General features: G+C 44.8%; 1 protein-coding gene across 1 annotated transcript; it reads right to left on the bottom strand.

Annotated features, from left to right (window-relative positions):
• Window positions 1-618: 618 nt before the first annotated feature.
• On the bottom strand, window positions 619-13903 carry PRDM11 (PR/SET domain 11). The gene is made up of 8 exons (XM_053448539.1): window positions 13770-13903; window positions 9870-9991; window positions 9285-9388; window positions 8552-8814; window positions 8250-8317; window positions 6534-6721; window positions 3734-4372; window positions 619-3403 (listed from the first exon to the last, which is right to left on the bottom strand). Exons 2-8 carry the CDS (start codon window positions 9983-9985, stop codon window positions 1236-1238), a joined length of 3546 nt encoding a protein of 1181 aa, XP_053304514.1. The 5' UTR covers window positions 9986-9991; window positions 13770-13903; the 3' UTR covers window positions 619-1235.
• Between the last annotated feature and the right edge of the window lie 1708 nt (window positions 13904-15611).

Genomic DNA, 15611 nt, shown 5'->3' on the forward strand with positions numbered 1-15611 from the left:
TTTTTTTTCTATTATTTAGAATAATAGAAAAAAATAATGTTCTATCATTTAAACAGCAAGTCTCTCTACATTTTAGAAAATAATTCTTACGAACATTTTTTTATCATACAGATGAGAGTGAAATAATGCCATCTTTTTCTTCGTTTTTGATTTTGATCATTTGCTCTGGCTTTATCATACTGTCATGTTTAGAGATTAAATAGTGATATATATATATATATATATATATATATATATATATATATATATATATATATATATATATATATTACTATTTATATATATATATTTATATCTTAACACCTCACCGGGATATACCAAATATCCACACATAGCTTATTTCATTACACAATTTGATTAGATTGGTGATAAAATTATCACATTGCTTAAAGTGAGTAAGGGCAAAAATATAATAAAGAGCTAATTTTCTCACAGTTGACTTAAAGGCTTCGTTTTGTTTTTTTTGGACATATATTAACAAAAAAAATCAGGTGTACATATGTGATTAAAAAAAAGTGTCTATTGATTCTAGTACAAATGTGGAAAAAGTCCACTATATATATATATATATATATATATATATATATATATATATATATATATATATATATAATATATTTTGGGTCGGAGCTTCCGAAACGACGCATTGCGATGCCATCATGCGTGGTCGGATTTGGACCCAAATGTGTCCCTTAACCCCTAGACAGAAAGGCAGTGAAAGGTTAACTTTGCAACTTCTAAAATTAAAAATGCAGTAGCCAATCACGGTTTCTGCTGAAGGAATAAAGCAAAAATAATAATAATAATAATAAAAAATAATATAGATTAAATATTTATACATCCTCACTGATCACTGAAGCTTGGTAGACTGTTGTGGGTCGGGAACGGGGGGTTCACAGAATTTATATCAAAACTTGAAAGAAAGCCGCTTGAGAAATAACGGGCGACGTGAAAAAAAATAAAATAAAATAAAAAAAAGGTACCTGGTTCTGATATACATGCATTAGGAGGGCTTAGAGAACGGGGGTCCAGCTTCTAACGCCAGCTGCCATACGTGAGGTGAGACGTCTGCTACTTTTTTTTTTGCAATGCTTCCAAAAAGGATCCGTCTTATTTCAGTGGGATTATACATATATATATATATAATTTTAATTATATATTTTTTTTTTTATAATATACCAAAACTTAAGGTATAGATAGAAAAAAAAGTTTTACAATTCTAGGGCTGAAGTACCCTAAATGTCCTGGTAATATTCCGACCCGACCTCCACGCTCTGAAGCATGTTCTTCTGATCGAGAGAGGACATCTTGCTGAGCACTTCTGATGATAAGGAGTAGCTGTTTCCTGATTTCTCCTCAAACCAACTGTCCAGGGATCTCTTGGCATCAAAGTTGGCTATGGGGGGGCCGTTCACCGCTATGGTCAAGAGGTCACTCAGCTGATCCATGGTCAGCCTGGAACGGTTATTTTTGCGTAGTCTCTGCAAAGCGTTGCGTCCCTTCTCGCAGCAGGCCGACGACGTCGGGAGGACTTTCAAGATCTGAACGATCTTATTTAAGAGAAGAAACCTCTGTTTGTACTTACAAATGTGGCCAATCATATCTCTGAAACCATTTTTTATGCAGTAGTCCGCCTTCAGTTCTCTCCATTCCATCAACAGACTGCCCCTGGGGTCGGATCCTTCCCTGCAAAAATCAGTTAAAAACGAAGGGACGCCCTCCAGGTGACTGTAGATCTGCAACATTTCCTCCTCGCCGTAGCTTATGAGCTCGTCGGTGCTCCTCGGCCACGCGGACAGGTCGAAGACCTGGCAGCATTTAACGAACATCCGGCTGCGCGAGTCGAACCGCTGGGCCAAGGTCAGCTGCGTCTTCTGGCAGATTTTCTCCCGGATGGACTGAAATTTTGCCTCTGCAACGCGGAGGTTCTTCAAGGCGATTCCGTTGAAGCTCTCACGGAAGTTCTCTTCGAACTCCTGAAGGTATTCGCCGGGGGAATCCGTCAGCCTACTAATCTCTTGAATGGCTTCCTCCACCTTCTCGTCCACCTGGGACACGAGGAGGTATTCACCTTGGAAGACATAGGCAAGGCGGGACAAGATGGCAATCACATCCAACAGGAAGTAGATAAGCTTAATCGACTGATAATCCATGAGGAACTGCAGCAGGGCAAGCGCTATGGCGGAAGCGTCGGCCCTCTGGGTCTGCCCGCTGACATCTTTGAGATGTGCCACCACTTCAAGGTAGTCCTTGATCAGGGCATTGAGGACGTTCTGCTCGCCGATGATCCATTTTACTGCTCGAATGTCACCCAAGAACTCCGTTTCTTCGCAAAGGGTTGCCGCGGTGAGTCTCAGCTCACACATCAACCGAGGAGAGTACCTGTAGAAGCTAAGCAACTGCTTTAGATTGTTTTCTAACTCTTCCAAGCAAGGGAGTTCTTTTCCGCTAATCGCATCCAAAATTTCTAGGTGAGGCCGGTGTAACATGAAAGGCAAACACAGTAACCAAGGCAATGTTTTTCTGATTGTCATATACATATTCGCTCGGAGCCCAGCCGTGATGTTGGCGCCGTCGACACCCAAGCCCACGGTTGGCCTTTCGTCCTGAAGTCTTATTCCAAGGGCAGAGAAAGCTCTGTCGATACCTTGAAGATAGTTCTCTGTCGTCGGCAAGCCCAGCTCTTGCATTGACAGGAACTCTGTGGCGGGTGGCCCATCGTTGCTGGTGTACTGGACGTAGATCGCCACCGTATCGGCGAGCAAGTCATCGCTTTGTCCATCCAAGATGATGCTCAAGAAAGGAGATTGTCGGATGCGTTCTACCAAGTCTTCTCGGAGCGCTCTGGCAATGTGATGGATCAGGATTTGACAGTCTCCTTCGTTCATGTACTGGTCGACGACTCGGAGCTCGCACTTCCTTAGCAACTCAGCTAAGGGCCTAAAATCGTAGTAAGGCCTGCCTTCCATCGCCAAGTGGTACGCGGTGTTGAAAAGTAGAGTCATGTTTCTGCACATCTCTTCCGTCTTTTCTGGATGCATCCGGAGCTTATAGAGCTGCAAGCATTTCTTGTGGAGGTTGCTTTGGCTGTGGAGTTTGATGGTGTGGATCTTAAACTGCTTCGATCCGATAATAAAGGCGGAGGTCCGAGAGGACTGCACCGTGTATTGGCGGCAGACGTGGCACCACATCTCGTTCAGCGTGGACGAATACCTCAAAAACCAGAATTTCTTGAGCCACTCTTGCTTGAAGCGACGTATTCTCCGCCCGGCGGCAGCAGACATCTTGGAAGGCTCGTCGGCAGCTGCAATCAACTCATTGGAGACCGACTCATCTGCCGAATCCACTTCCTGGTCATCGTCCTCCATCATGGTCGTCGCCGCTATGGCCATGCTTTCGGGTGCTGAAAAACAAAAGCGAGCGTGACAAAAACAACGGACAATCACACAAAAAAAAAAACTATAAAAAAAAAAGAGGAAAGAAAGATGAAAGGTAGAAAAGAGAATGCACGTGTATTTTTTATGCACCATGTGACCCAAGAATAAAAAAAAAAAAATGGTAAATTGGTCGGCAACCTTCCAATAATCAAAGCTCTTCGCAAACGGATCGATGGGTAAAGTGACGCATTACATTAAGAATAGCTGGTGAATATTGTACACAGTTGAAGCCACAGCTCCTAGAGAAACAAAGAACCAAAGAAAAAAAAACAATCATTTTTTTTTTCCTTTCTTACCTGAAGTATCTGAAATTTCTGGAACCTCAGTTATATGAGGAGTTCTCTGAGGCGTCTCAGGCGCTCTCCCAGACCTTAACAAGTCCAGCTCCGCCTGGAGCTCCCTGATCTTCTTCTTCAACCTGATGCAGTTCGGACAGAAAGACGTGGTGGGGATCTCTTCTGGATCACCCACGGTAGGGGAATCGGACGGGCTCTCTGCTTTGATGGACAAGTGGTTTTCGCCGTCGTCATCCGGAAGACTGGCTTCTCTTTCCAGACCCAGATTGGAAGCACGAGGGATATTCCATTCCATCTGGGTCCTCGTTTGGTTATTGGTTGGAGAACATGGGTGGTTTCCTTTACATCGGTCTCCGTGATTCTCGTACTGATACTTAAAAACCTTTTTGCTCGCAACAGGGCTGCTGGACATCAGAGGATGCTCTTCAGACTTGGCTGACCCCAGAGAAGCCTCCAGGACATCTTTGAAAATAAGGTCTATCTTCTTCTTCTTGGTCTGAGGGTTGGCATCGCCCTCATCACAGCTTCTCTTGGAAAGACTCTTTCCTTGCTTAAAGGTTGTCAATGGAAAGTGGCCTTTCAAGTCTTCTTGGATCTCCAAAAGTTTGTCATTTTTTTCAACATACAACCTTTTTTCTCCTAGAAAGGAAAATTAGGCGAGTTACCAGTTTGGAACATGTTCCTTGATTATAAAACATTAGGAACAGATTATATATTTCTAAGGTTGCTTTAAGATGCCTGCTAACTATACTCAAGAAAAAAAAAAAAACACATAAAAAATAATTGGTCACCAAAACCCAAAATGGAAAAACACTTTTAGTGAAAATTTTCCAGCAAAAAAGTCATAGTTTTTGATGATGGGTTAACACTATTTTAAATACAGTATATAATACTATTTTAAATACTGTATAAAAACATACATTTATGTGATTACGTGCGGAAAGGTGAACTTTTTCTCTTTGCAATTGTTTTTAATGCATAAAACAATTTCTTCCCCCTCTTTTCAGAAAGATAATCCACTTGTATGTTTATTGTCCTTTATGGGCTCCTTCAATGCAGGGATAAGTAAAAATACATTTTGGACAAAATAAAAAAAGTATCATCCCAGCTGATAAATCTGACCAACTCCAAGGATGTACCAATACATTTAACAATAATTATCCCGTTCATCATCAGGTGCATGCGCAGGATCCTATGAAAAGGTCTATGTAACAAATTCTCTTTAATAAAGAAAGGCAATAAAAGAGCGACATGTAAAATCGGACCATTCGTTTACTACACAGACCAAGGAAAACATCCTGAAAATCAATGGCATTATTATTATATAGTGTAATATATATGTATCCATGCAACATTGTAACGATGAAGATACATTATAGTTTCTGGAACTAACTCTTTATATTTAGTTTGGCAAGTTCTACAAAACAGGTGAGCTAAAATTCATTGACATTAAAAAAAATGCGAGTATGGGCTTTATTTAAACACGCGGCTTTCAATAAGTTAAATATTTTTGTAACAGTTTAAATACAAAACTTCTTGATATGATCAGATGCTTCCTAATATTATACTCAAAGGATTTAGTACAGATAGAATTTATCAGTATGTATCAACTCATTCCAGTCTCCATGCAGTAAATAGCGACCTGGCCATTGGCAGCTTTCTGGATCCGTTTGAGACGATGGAGAAATAGAAGCATTCCTCATCATTATACATGAACCCGCAGGGGCATTCTGCCCCAGATCTGGGAAGACAGCTTTCCATTCATCTTACGGCTCTAGCAACCTTGTAAGACCACCAGCCTGTAAGCCCACCAGCTGTCCAGGCAGAGGAAGTTTTGCATGTGTCTGGGTATTGAGCAGAATTCATCTCTCAATGTAGTCTAGGAAGCCCTGCCAAGCAAGATACGTAACCCACCTGTGCTGCAATGAAGCCCACCTGTGCTGCAATGAAGCCCACCTGTGCTGCAATGAAGCCCACCTGTGCTGCAATGAAGCCCACCTGTGCTGCAATGAAGCCCACCTGTGCTGCAATGAAGCCCACCTGTGCTGCAATGAAGCCCACCTGTGCTACAATGAAACCAGTCAATATTCTGTTCACCTACTCAGGTAGTCAGGCGTGCGAATGGAAGCGTCTCCCCCTCAACGTGTTCAAACAGAAAGCTAATTTTGGTAAATGTTCTCGAAGGTTTCGGAACCTTTAATACGAATGTTACTAAAATACTTCCTGGCACGGTAACAGATGGCGTTTGCACGTTAACGACTTTCCTTTAAACACTGGAAAGAATTATTTTCGAGGTTAATCTGACACCTACACAGAAACCTGAAAACGAGAACAAAAGGGGAACCGCGCCAGCAGCACGACGTCGCCACAAAACACACAGCATTTCTTTCTCTTACAGTCAAATCTGATGAAGCAACTACGTAAACGACATAGGAACCATAAATCCAACTCATTAAGCAGATGGGGACGTTTCAAAGAGGCGCTTTGGATTGACGAAGTGTCTTCCAAAGAAATCGCCGAAAGAGAGAGAAGAGAAAAAAAAACAAACATCACTTAAAATAATGATAAATTATCGCATTATAAGAAAAAACAATGGAAAATATAATAACTGAAATTGGGTACACATGGTGCATAAATAGTAACAGTTATTTCACTTTTACAACCCAATGAACGTGGCTGTTTTTGAGCAACATACAGTATGCGTTGTGAGATTTGGGACAGGAGAGACCGGGAAAAAGAAGGAAAAAGCTGGTAAAAAAGATGAAAAAAAACGTAGAAGGAAGTGGTGTCTGCGAAGTACCTCTGGTGAGATTCCGGTTGATGGTCTCCTGAGACATGCTGTGAAGCCGCTTCATGTAGTCGGAGCTGTACCACACTCGGAGCTTCTCCCCGGGCTGGATGTCACGACAGGCACGGAAATAGATCTTCTCGCTATGTTGAAACGCCTTGAGGTTCTGCTCCCGCTCTTCCCTGGAGATCACCACGTATCTAAGGCGGAAGAGACCCCGTAAACGAAGGCATGGATGTGGCCGACAGCGGAAAATGCCAAAGATACGTTAAAAACAACAGGAACGCGCGGACGGCTTCGTAGAATCGTCCACCTCGTGCAGGCGGATCCGTGTTAAAAGAAATGAATATTACACATTAAGAAATGGTTATGAATTATTTGCACTATAGCATTACTGGTTTTAAACTGGTGCCAAATAAAATTTGGGAAGATTTCATAGTTGGATTGATTATAATAAACCGAACGACATAAAATTACTAATGATGACTAAACTCATGCCAGGCTCCTCACCCCCTGCCAATTACTCTCTATCCTTAGATCCATTATCCTCTTCCCGACGTGTTTCTCCTTCCACCTGCCTACACGTCTGTTATAAGTTTGACACAACGGCCTTAATCAGAAAAAAAAACACAGAAACAGAAATACTAACAGCAAAATCAATCAAAAGTCGATACTATCCAATGTAACAATTTGCTACATTGATCACTAAAGTTGACTGTATCGAGGTTCTAAGAAAAAAGTAACTGGGTGTAATTTGTAATTCCATTTCCCTCCAATGAGCCTTATAATAAAAAAAAAAGGAGGAAGGAATGGCAGAAGGAGTCCGCGTCTCTCCATGTGCCGCGCTATAATCGTTAAGCTGATACATTCGTTAATAAAACAATGCTTCCATAACGCGTCCAGTCTCTTAATCAAACGAGTCCTTGGGATCCCAAACTTAGCGAGATGTCTATAATTCTGTCCGACGCTCTAAATTCTGATTTAAAGAGGCAAAGGCTAACTATGGTGGTGTTTGCCTCCTGGCACTCTGTGGGTTAATTAAATTAGAAAACCGCAAACTCAGTTTACTAATTCAATGCGTAAGAATACGATAATTGTACTTTGGTTCCTATTGGGTTTCTAGGTACAAGACACAGACGTACACTTCTCGTAAAATGTTTCTGCAATTATGGAATTGTTATTTTTAATTTTTTTGGAGACCAAAAAAAGCCCTAAAAATGTTATGTTTCCGTTCAGATAAAAGAAAAGAACTAGTTTTGCCTTTTTGGTATGTCTTTTAAAACTGTGTGCATTTTGCATTCTATAAGCAGAATCTATAGAAACCTATGGGACTAAAATACCCCCCCGGGGGGGCAGGTTGCCATGGCTCCTTCAACTTTACTACTCTTACCCGACTTTGTGGTATGTGATACTGATCTTCTCCTGGCTCCTAAAAATGCTTCCATGCTGGCTCCTTAACATGCCTGCCGGACCCCCGCTCGCTAATAAACCGCCTACCCCTGTCTGTTCCTTGCTGGTGGTAACAACCGAAATTCCTCAAGAAAACTCCCTGTAATCATTAGCGTCCGGTAACCTTCACTCTTACTAATGCGCGTGTTTGTGAATGAAAGTTTTATGGTGTATTGAAAATATATTAAAATTAGGAAATAAAAATAAAACAATGAAATGATCTTTAAAAGGATCCATATAAAAGGAGTGATTCTGCTTGTGAAACAAAGTAGCACCCACCTCATCCAATTAGCGCTGGATTCATCCGTCCCGTCGATAGATTTGTATCGGTTGTCGTTATCCACGATCTACACAATAATCCAAAATACGACAATGTTAACAAAAAAAATCGATTCGACGCAGAACCACTGTCATGGTGCCCAATAGACCTTTATACTGTGACAAGTCCCCCGGGGCCCGAGTGTTGGGGCATTTGGCTACCAGAAGCTACATCTAAAGTTTGGCAGAGGAACTTAACCCCTTAACGTCAAAGGCATGAGATGCTATTAAAGAAAGTAAGCCGCTTAGCAGTGAACACCCACCAGCCAGGAGAAGAAGCCTGAAGATTTGTCCTTAGTGGAGATCTTCCCCTCGTACGGTCCAAAGACATGACCCCTTGGGATGACCTCATCAACGCAGCGCACTTCGCTCTCCCCACTTCTGTCCTTCACCACTTCGATGCCACGCGGCGCGGTCATGATCGCCCGTTCCGGGACCCCGATGGGCACTTGTGTATCCGGTACAAAGACTGGGGGTCCATGGCTCGGACATTCGTCCACAAAGTACTCTTGGCAGGATTCGCAGACTAAAAACAAAGAGCAGAACGAAAAGTCACCAAAAGTGAGCACGGTACACAGGATACTAGCGATAGAGGGGAATTGGGGGAAAAAAGGGACATTTTCCTCTAAAAGTTTATTAAGGGATCAAAATAAATGCAATCGTGAATAAATCATTCAAAGTAATTATCTTCCGGCCACCGGCTCCTTCAAAAACAAGCTGCTGCTTCAAAATCCCATCCCTAAGAGTTTCAACGTTGCTCGAGTTATTTACAAATCAGCCGAGGGAAGCGATTTTCCTGCGCACGCCGCAGTTCCTGTTACTACAAGACACAGCAGGAAGTGCAGAGCGCAAAGGTCAATGGCTTCCCCCACAACGCTGAGAAACAACCCATGAAATCTCAAGTATTTACGTTAAAGACACGGAAACATTTACAGCCGGACGCTCTTCAGATGCTCTGGGAACAAAGACTTATTTCTATGATTCCGTTTGACTTACACCAGAAATCCACGTGCTGGAGGCTCTTGGACAGAGCGTCTTCTCTTTTCTCCTTTACCCGCTTGTGCTCAAGATCCATGCAGCGCGAATTGGACCCCACTGAGCTAAACAAACAAATATAATAAAAGCATGTTCAAGTAACACCGGAAAGGAACATCGAGATATAAAGAAGAAGATCTTGTTATGAAGGCTGCCTGCGACTACAAGCTGAGAAAGACTTCCATATGGTGGGTGGCAGGAAACATTGCAGGATTACTAAACTGAGAGAGTGGTAGATAAGTGGAACAGCTTCGCAACAGAAGTGGTAGAGGGTAATACAGTGAGGGGATTTAAACATGCATGGGATAGACATATGGCTCCTGAATCTAAGACGAGACCAACGACTAAGGTTTGAGTCTTTACAGCAGATAAAAACAGGTCACTAGACGGGCCGAATGGGGCCGATCTGCCAGCACATTCTGTGTTTTAAAGGATGGGGCACCCGGCAGCACTCTGGGTTTGGGTGACCCAGAATTCTGGTGGTCTTCCACAAGGGAGATCCTGGGTCACGTGTATATTCCCCATAAGGTACGTAGCCCTTCTCACCAGAACTGGACGTAGCTCTGCTCTTCAGCGGGGGATCCCACTTCTCTCTTCACCCGCACGATATCCCCAAGACTGGGGCTGTACGCCACCCGACATTCCTTCCCGGCGTCGCTCATGGTGCCCTGGAAGCAGACGGAAAGAGATGACTTTTTCTGCGTGCTTTGGGGTAACAGAGATGATTGCGTTTGCGCGTAGAGCGGCCCGCGCGGCGCCTTCCGCCCATGGTCCAGGCCATTTACATTTTCCTGGCCTTCACAGATACATTGTCTCAAAGGCTACAGAACGAGCCGCGAGCACACGCAGGGCGTGTTTGAGCCACGTTACACGGAGAGGTTACCGCTGACGTATGGTATGTAGCGTGTAGTAGCCTGGCCTGCCGGATTTCACAAAAGCCCAGGAATGCAGCACTTGGTTTATTTCTCCTCCAAACAGTTCTGGACTTGTCTTTCTAGCAGTTCTCTTTCTCCCCCCACAGCCCGGAGTAACCGGCCTGTTTTCTACCTTTAGAAGCAAGCCAAGGAGAAAGCTTCGAGAATAAGCCGGCACTCAGGGAGAGGGATATTACTTTGACGTTGAGTGTTGGCTCTTGAAAGATCACATTCAGGACATCATCTAGACTTTAATGCCCAGAAAATGAACAAAGCGGGACTAATAAGATCACATAAAGGGCACTCAAAAATACATTAAACTTGAAGAAGAGGAGAGAGAGAACAAAGAGATTTATCGAGGGGGTTATTTTCCTGCCAGCCCAGCACTCGTTCCGTATGGCATACGGCGAGGGTCCTGTACAAAACCAATGTATTCGTTACCACCTTCCAGAACAAGTAGAAATAGCGCTAAAGAGTCTTATGGGGTCGCTTAATCCAAAAGCCGCTGCCTTTCATGCTCTGGCGTCCCGACTCCCCCATTCCAAAGCCAAATTGGTAACCAAACAGAAAAAAGTTACTAGTCCAGCCAGCCTCACAAGTACCGTATTCACCTAATACAAGTTAAAGATAGCCTAAAGTTCAAAAGTTTGGGGTCACTTAGAATGTTCCTTGTTTTTTTAAAGAAAAGCACAATTTTGCCCATTAACGTAACATGAAATGGGTCAGAAATCCAGCGCAGGCGGGGTTAATGTTGTAAATGACTATTTTAATCTCCTCATAGGTGTACAGAGGCCCTTTATCCCTCCCATCACTCCTGTGCTCCAATGGCCCTTTATCACTCCCATCACTCCTGTGTCCCAATGGCTCTTTATCACTCCCATCACTCCTGTGCTCCAGAGGCCCTTTATCACTCCCATCACTCCTGTGTTCCAATGGCCCTTTATCACTCCCATCACTCCTGTGTTCCAATGGCCCTTTATCACTCCCATCACTCCTGTGTTCCAGAGGCCCTTTGCGTTTGCTGATCCAAGTTTAAGTTTAAAAGGCTAATTAATCATTAGAAAAACGCTAACAATTCCCGCAGCGCTTCTTACAGTCTTCACATTCAGAGAGTCTGACAAAACTAGAACTGACAGACTAAGACGAACCGATACATTCGGTAAAGAAGGCTGGGCTTGCAGGTTTACAATCTATTTATCTCAGGGTAAAGATTCTGTAAATAAGAGAAACTGAAATATCTCACATGAAACAATTACTTCCTTGTTGCATCCAACAGCCCTTAATTACCATCCACTAACTTTCTCACGTTAGGTGTCAGGCTCACAGGATCGTAATTCCCTGTCAAGGATCTGATCCTGTGACGCAGAAAAAGGAAAACGTTTGTTCTCATCACCAAACACGTCTGTTAAAGATAATGGGCTTTCTGTTACTCAGCCGAGATCCCCTGACTGCCCGTAAAGTATACGCCATCTGGCACTCGACGCGCTTTAACTTAAACTGCTTTTGGACTTTACCCCGTGTCACCCAAGGACACGCCGGTCTACGGTTTTTCCGCGATGTTTATTTGCAAACTTTCAGTTATCAGATTCCTCTATAAACACAAGGGGGGAAAGAGTTAAACTTTCACCTCCTCCAGGCTGAAATGTATGTATTTTATACGGACTCCTTTATATAGTGTAACGCTACTAATTGAGGGCAATCCTTGGGAATAATACCCCCAATTTCTCCCGATTTTACACCACGTGAGCATCGCTTTACTCGCTTTTAAATGACCCTTTTCTGCCCAGTATGGCCAAACCTTAAAGCCAAGCCATTAGTTTGTCAGCTCGGCGCCATACAGCGTTACCGACGGAACTTAAAGTCACAAAAGAAACGTAAAAATAAATCAAAGATCAGAAAATGATCAGCGGTGATAACCTAAAAAGTGACAACGCGGTGTTAAAAATCAGTTGAGTTAAAAGGAGGGAGAAATGAAAAAAGGCTTTAATAATTCTACACTCGTTTAATGTCCCTTATTGTTAAGTTGCCGGTTGGGGTTGATCGCTGGCAGCCTTTCCAAAATGGCAACTTCCTGTAGTTGCTGTGATGTCATCAAAACACAGGCAGTGGAACTTCCTCTTTAATGAAGAAGCCGACGGCATTACTACCTCCTTACCATATGGTTTAGGGTAAAGCTATAAGGGGCTTATGTCTGCCTTAAATGTTGTTGATAAGAGTTGGAAGCCCATCCGTCTCCTGTCCCAGAGCTACAATGAAGTGAATATTCTAGATATATATATACCCCACCGCTCAAAAGTTTGGGGTCACTGAGCTGTTTTTGTGGGAAAACAAGGAAATTTCTGTCTGAAACATTATCGCAAAAGGGTTTTCTAACCATCAATCAGCCTTTTAAACTCAAACAGCGAGGGCGAAGGTTTGTTCAGACCCCCGTGCCACTGGCCAACGTGCCGGTTACCGGGGGGGGGGATCTCTCACCTCCCTAACTAGCTTCCCTGTGCGGCGGGATATGAGGTCATTTCCTGCCGCTCTGCAGCGAAAACGCCTCACCCAGATCGACCCACCGCTGCTGCTCTTGGACACTTCTGTAAACCAAAACGCGGCACCAGAAACTGGATTCCTAGATCCGCCCGAAAAATTATTATTTTAGAAATAAAATCTATTATATTTTTTTCCTCTGGAACACTTTATTGTCACGTGACACAAAAGCAGACACTAGTAGGTAGTTGCCCGACGGCGCCCACACCATGCAAATCTGCACACAATAATGTTCCATTAAACATAACACATTTCCATTGTTATCGGTTGATGTATTGTGACATACAGAAATTTAAACAAAGTAACAAAATCAGTTGACTAATTCATACTTTTCGATGGTGACACTTGGAGGTACTGGTTAACACTTTCAGTGCCTTTGCCTTGGTTGCTACCCCTTTGGCACTGTTAGGGTTAAGTAGAAGGGGCCTCACACTTGTCCCTGTCACTTGCCCCTGTAGCGCTTGGAGGAGGCTTTACCAGGTCTATATATACCCTGCAGGCTGTAACTGCCCCTCCAGCCCCCCGGGCTGCTCACACAGCATAAATCCGACACCCTGACCTCACAGGCCCTGTCCCGCTGCACCCCGCAGAGCCCACCTGGTCCCAGACCACGCCTCTTCCTTCCTCCGAGCCGCTACACTCATGCCCCGCCCACCGCCATTGACTCCCGTAATCGGCTAGCCCAGCCCACACATTCCATTGGCCGCGGCGCCTGCCAGTCTGCGGGCGAGCCAGGGCTACAATGTAGCAAGTCTAACAGGAGGGAAACAGGGCGGCGGGAGCGCGCAGGGCTGAGAGTGGCGATGCGCGCTCTCGCCCGTACCTGCAGCTGGCGCCCCCCAGTCCCCACAGCCCCCCTGGTTCCCCCGGCAGGGGTTATAGAGCCCTCCAGTGTACCACCTGGCCCCCCGCACCCCTCCCTGCTCGGTCCCGGACCCTCTGGGGCCCTGTGGGCCACTCGCCACAGTGGCTAGTAACCGGGTGGTGGCTGACTCACCTCCCCGGGCGGGGCCGGTATGTGGGGGGGGCTCCGGGTGGTGGGTGGGGGTCCCGCGTACCGCTGTAGGGGCTCAGTGCCGCAGGCCACCGCCGCCGCTCCTCGTCTCCCCGCCGCCAGCTGTGAGCACCATCTTCCTGCACAGGAAATGACGGGGGGCGGAAGGACCGGCACCGGGGGGGCAGAGAGGGGCAGAGCCGGCACCGGGGGGGGGGGGGGGGACAGAGAAAGCAACCCCGTGCGTGTTTGAGGACTGGGGCATTAACAATTGAAGGGCTGGGAGTTGTCGCCTATTAACCCTTACATAACCCCCCCCCCCGTGTGTGCTGAGAGGAAGGACCTGTCACCTGTTAACCCCCGTGTGCTGGGAGAGGGTGAACTGTCACTTGTTAACCCCTAGTGTGCTGGTAGGAGGGGGGCTGTCACTTGTTAACCCCCAGTGTGCTGGGAGAGGTGGAAGTGTCACTTGTTAACCCCCAGTGTTCTGGGAGAGGGGGAACTGTCACTTGTTAGCCCCCAGTGTGCTGGGAGAGGAGGGACCTGTCATCTCTTAACCCCCAGTGAGCTGGGAGAGGGTGAACTGTCACTTGTTAACCCCCAGTGTGCTGGGAGAGGAGGGAACTGTCATCTGTTAACCCCCAGTGTGCTGAGAAAAAGATGGACCTACCACTTGTTAACGCTCAGTGTGCTGGAATAGGAGAGAGTTGTCATCGGTTAACCATCAGTGTGCTGGGAGATGACGCTCTGTCACATTTTAACCCTCAGTGTGCTGACTGAAGAGATCTGCTGGCTACTAACACCTACCATGGCTGTCACTTCCTTCACTGCACTAGGATAAGAGGACAGGGTCGCCATTAAACTCCTGTTTTTCTCAGAGATTAAGAAGCTGACAAACTATTAACCATTCCTGTGCTGGGAAAGGATACATGTTAACCCCTTCATGTGGAAATTGGTCCCATTTTTATTATCATTATGCTGGGAGGGGGGGATTTAATTTGTTAACCCTTATCGTGCGAGTAGTCCTCACAACCTTAGCTGACCCTGATAAAATCTGCAGACCTTCTAGAAGTTAATCTATTAACTCCTTCAGCGCTGGCAACTGTCACTTTTACTTATAGGGAGCTGCTGGCACTTACTTTGGCACTGCCTAGTGGACAGTGTTGGTACTGACAGAAAGGATCTGTCACGGCAAAGAGTAGAGTGGTGTTAACTCCTACAGTGCCGCAGTGACAGCTCTCACTTCAAGGGCAGTTAACCCCTGCATTACCAAAAAATACAGGCTAGCCATTGTTACTGCTTGGACAGGATTGGACTGTCTGAATAAATAGCACTAGACACATACAGTGGTGGCAAAGAAGATGGATATCTTAGTAACATTAACTACTGCAGTGCAGGGAAGGAAAAGCTGTCCCCAAGCAGCTAGCATTAACCCCTTCAATGGCATTAAGATTATTTTCTACTTTGTGTATCTTGTGCACTAAAAAGGACAATGCAACTAGTATTTTAAAGCAGCTCAGTTTAATATAGTATGAGCCAAAGGGGTTGGGGTTTTCATGTCTACAAATCATCCATAAACAGGTCACCGTCACCCTGACTAACAGTAAATCTTCTGATGTTTGCCATGGACTCTTATTATTGGGTCACAATAATCCTAATAACCTCTTTAGCTTTTGGGAAAGTTCAGTATTGTGACCTCATTTGTTGCATGGAAGAACAGAATGTTTCTTATAAAGGACCTTTCCAAAAGCTCATGTACAAAGAGTTAAGTGCCTGTCCTGTCCGAAGACCCATGGGCCATGTGTTAGGCGACTAGAGATACTTGGCTTCATGGTGCCAACCAGT

Source organism: Spea bombifrons, chromosome 10 (assembly GCF_027358695.1).
Source record: "Spea bombifrons isolate aSpeBom1 chromosome 10, aSpeBom1.2.pri, whole genome shotgun sequence".
Classification (NCBI taxonomy): Eukaryota; Metazoa; Chordata; class Amphibia; order Anura; family Pelobatidae; genus Spea; species Spea bombifrons.

Coding starts and splice junctions, on each gene's coding strand:
- PRDM11 (XM_053448539.1), bottom strand. CDS start 9,985: ATGAGCGACGCCGGGAAGGAATGTCGGGTGGCGTACAGCCCCAGTCTT. Junction 8,815..9,284: donor CCAGCACGTGGATTTCTGGT/GTAAGTCAAACG, acceptor CTTTGTTTTTAG/TCTGCGAATCCTGCCAAGAG. Junction 3,404..3,733: donor AGAAATTTCAGATACTTCAG/GTAAGAAAGGAA, acceptor TTTGTTTTTCAG/CACCCGAAAGCATGGCCATA.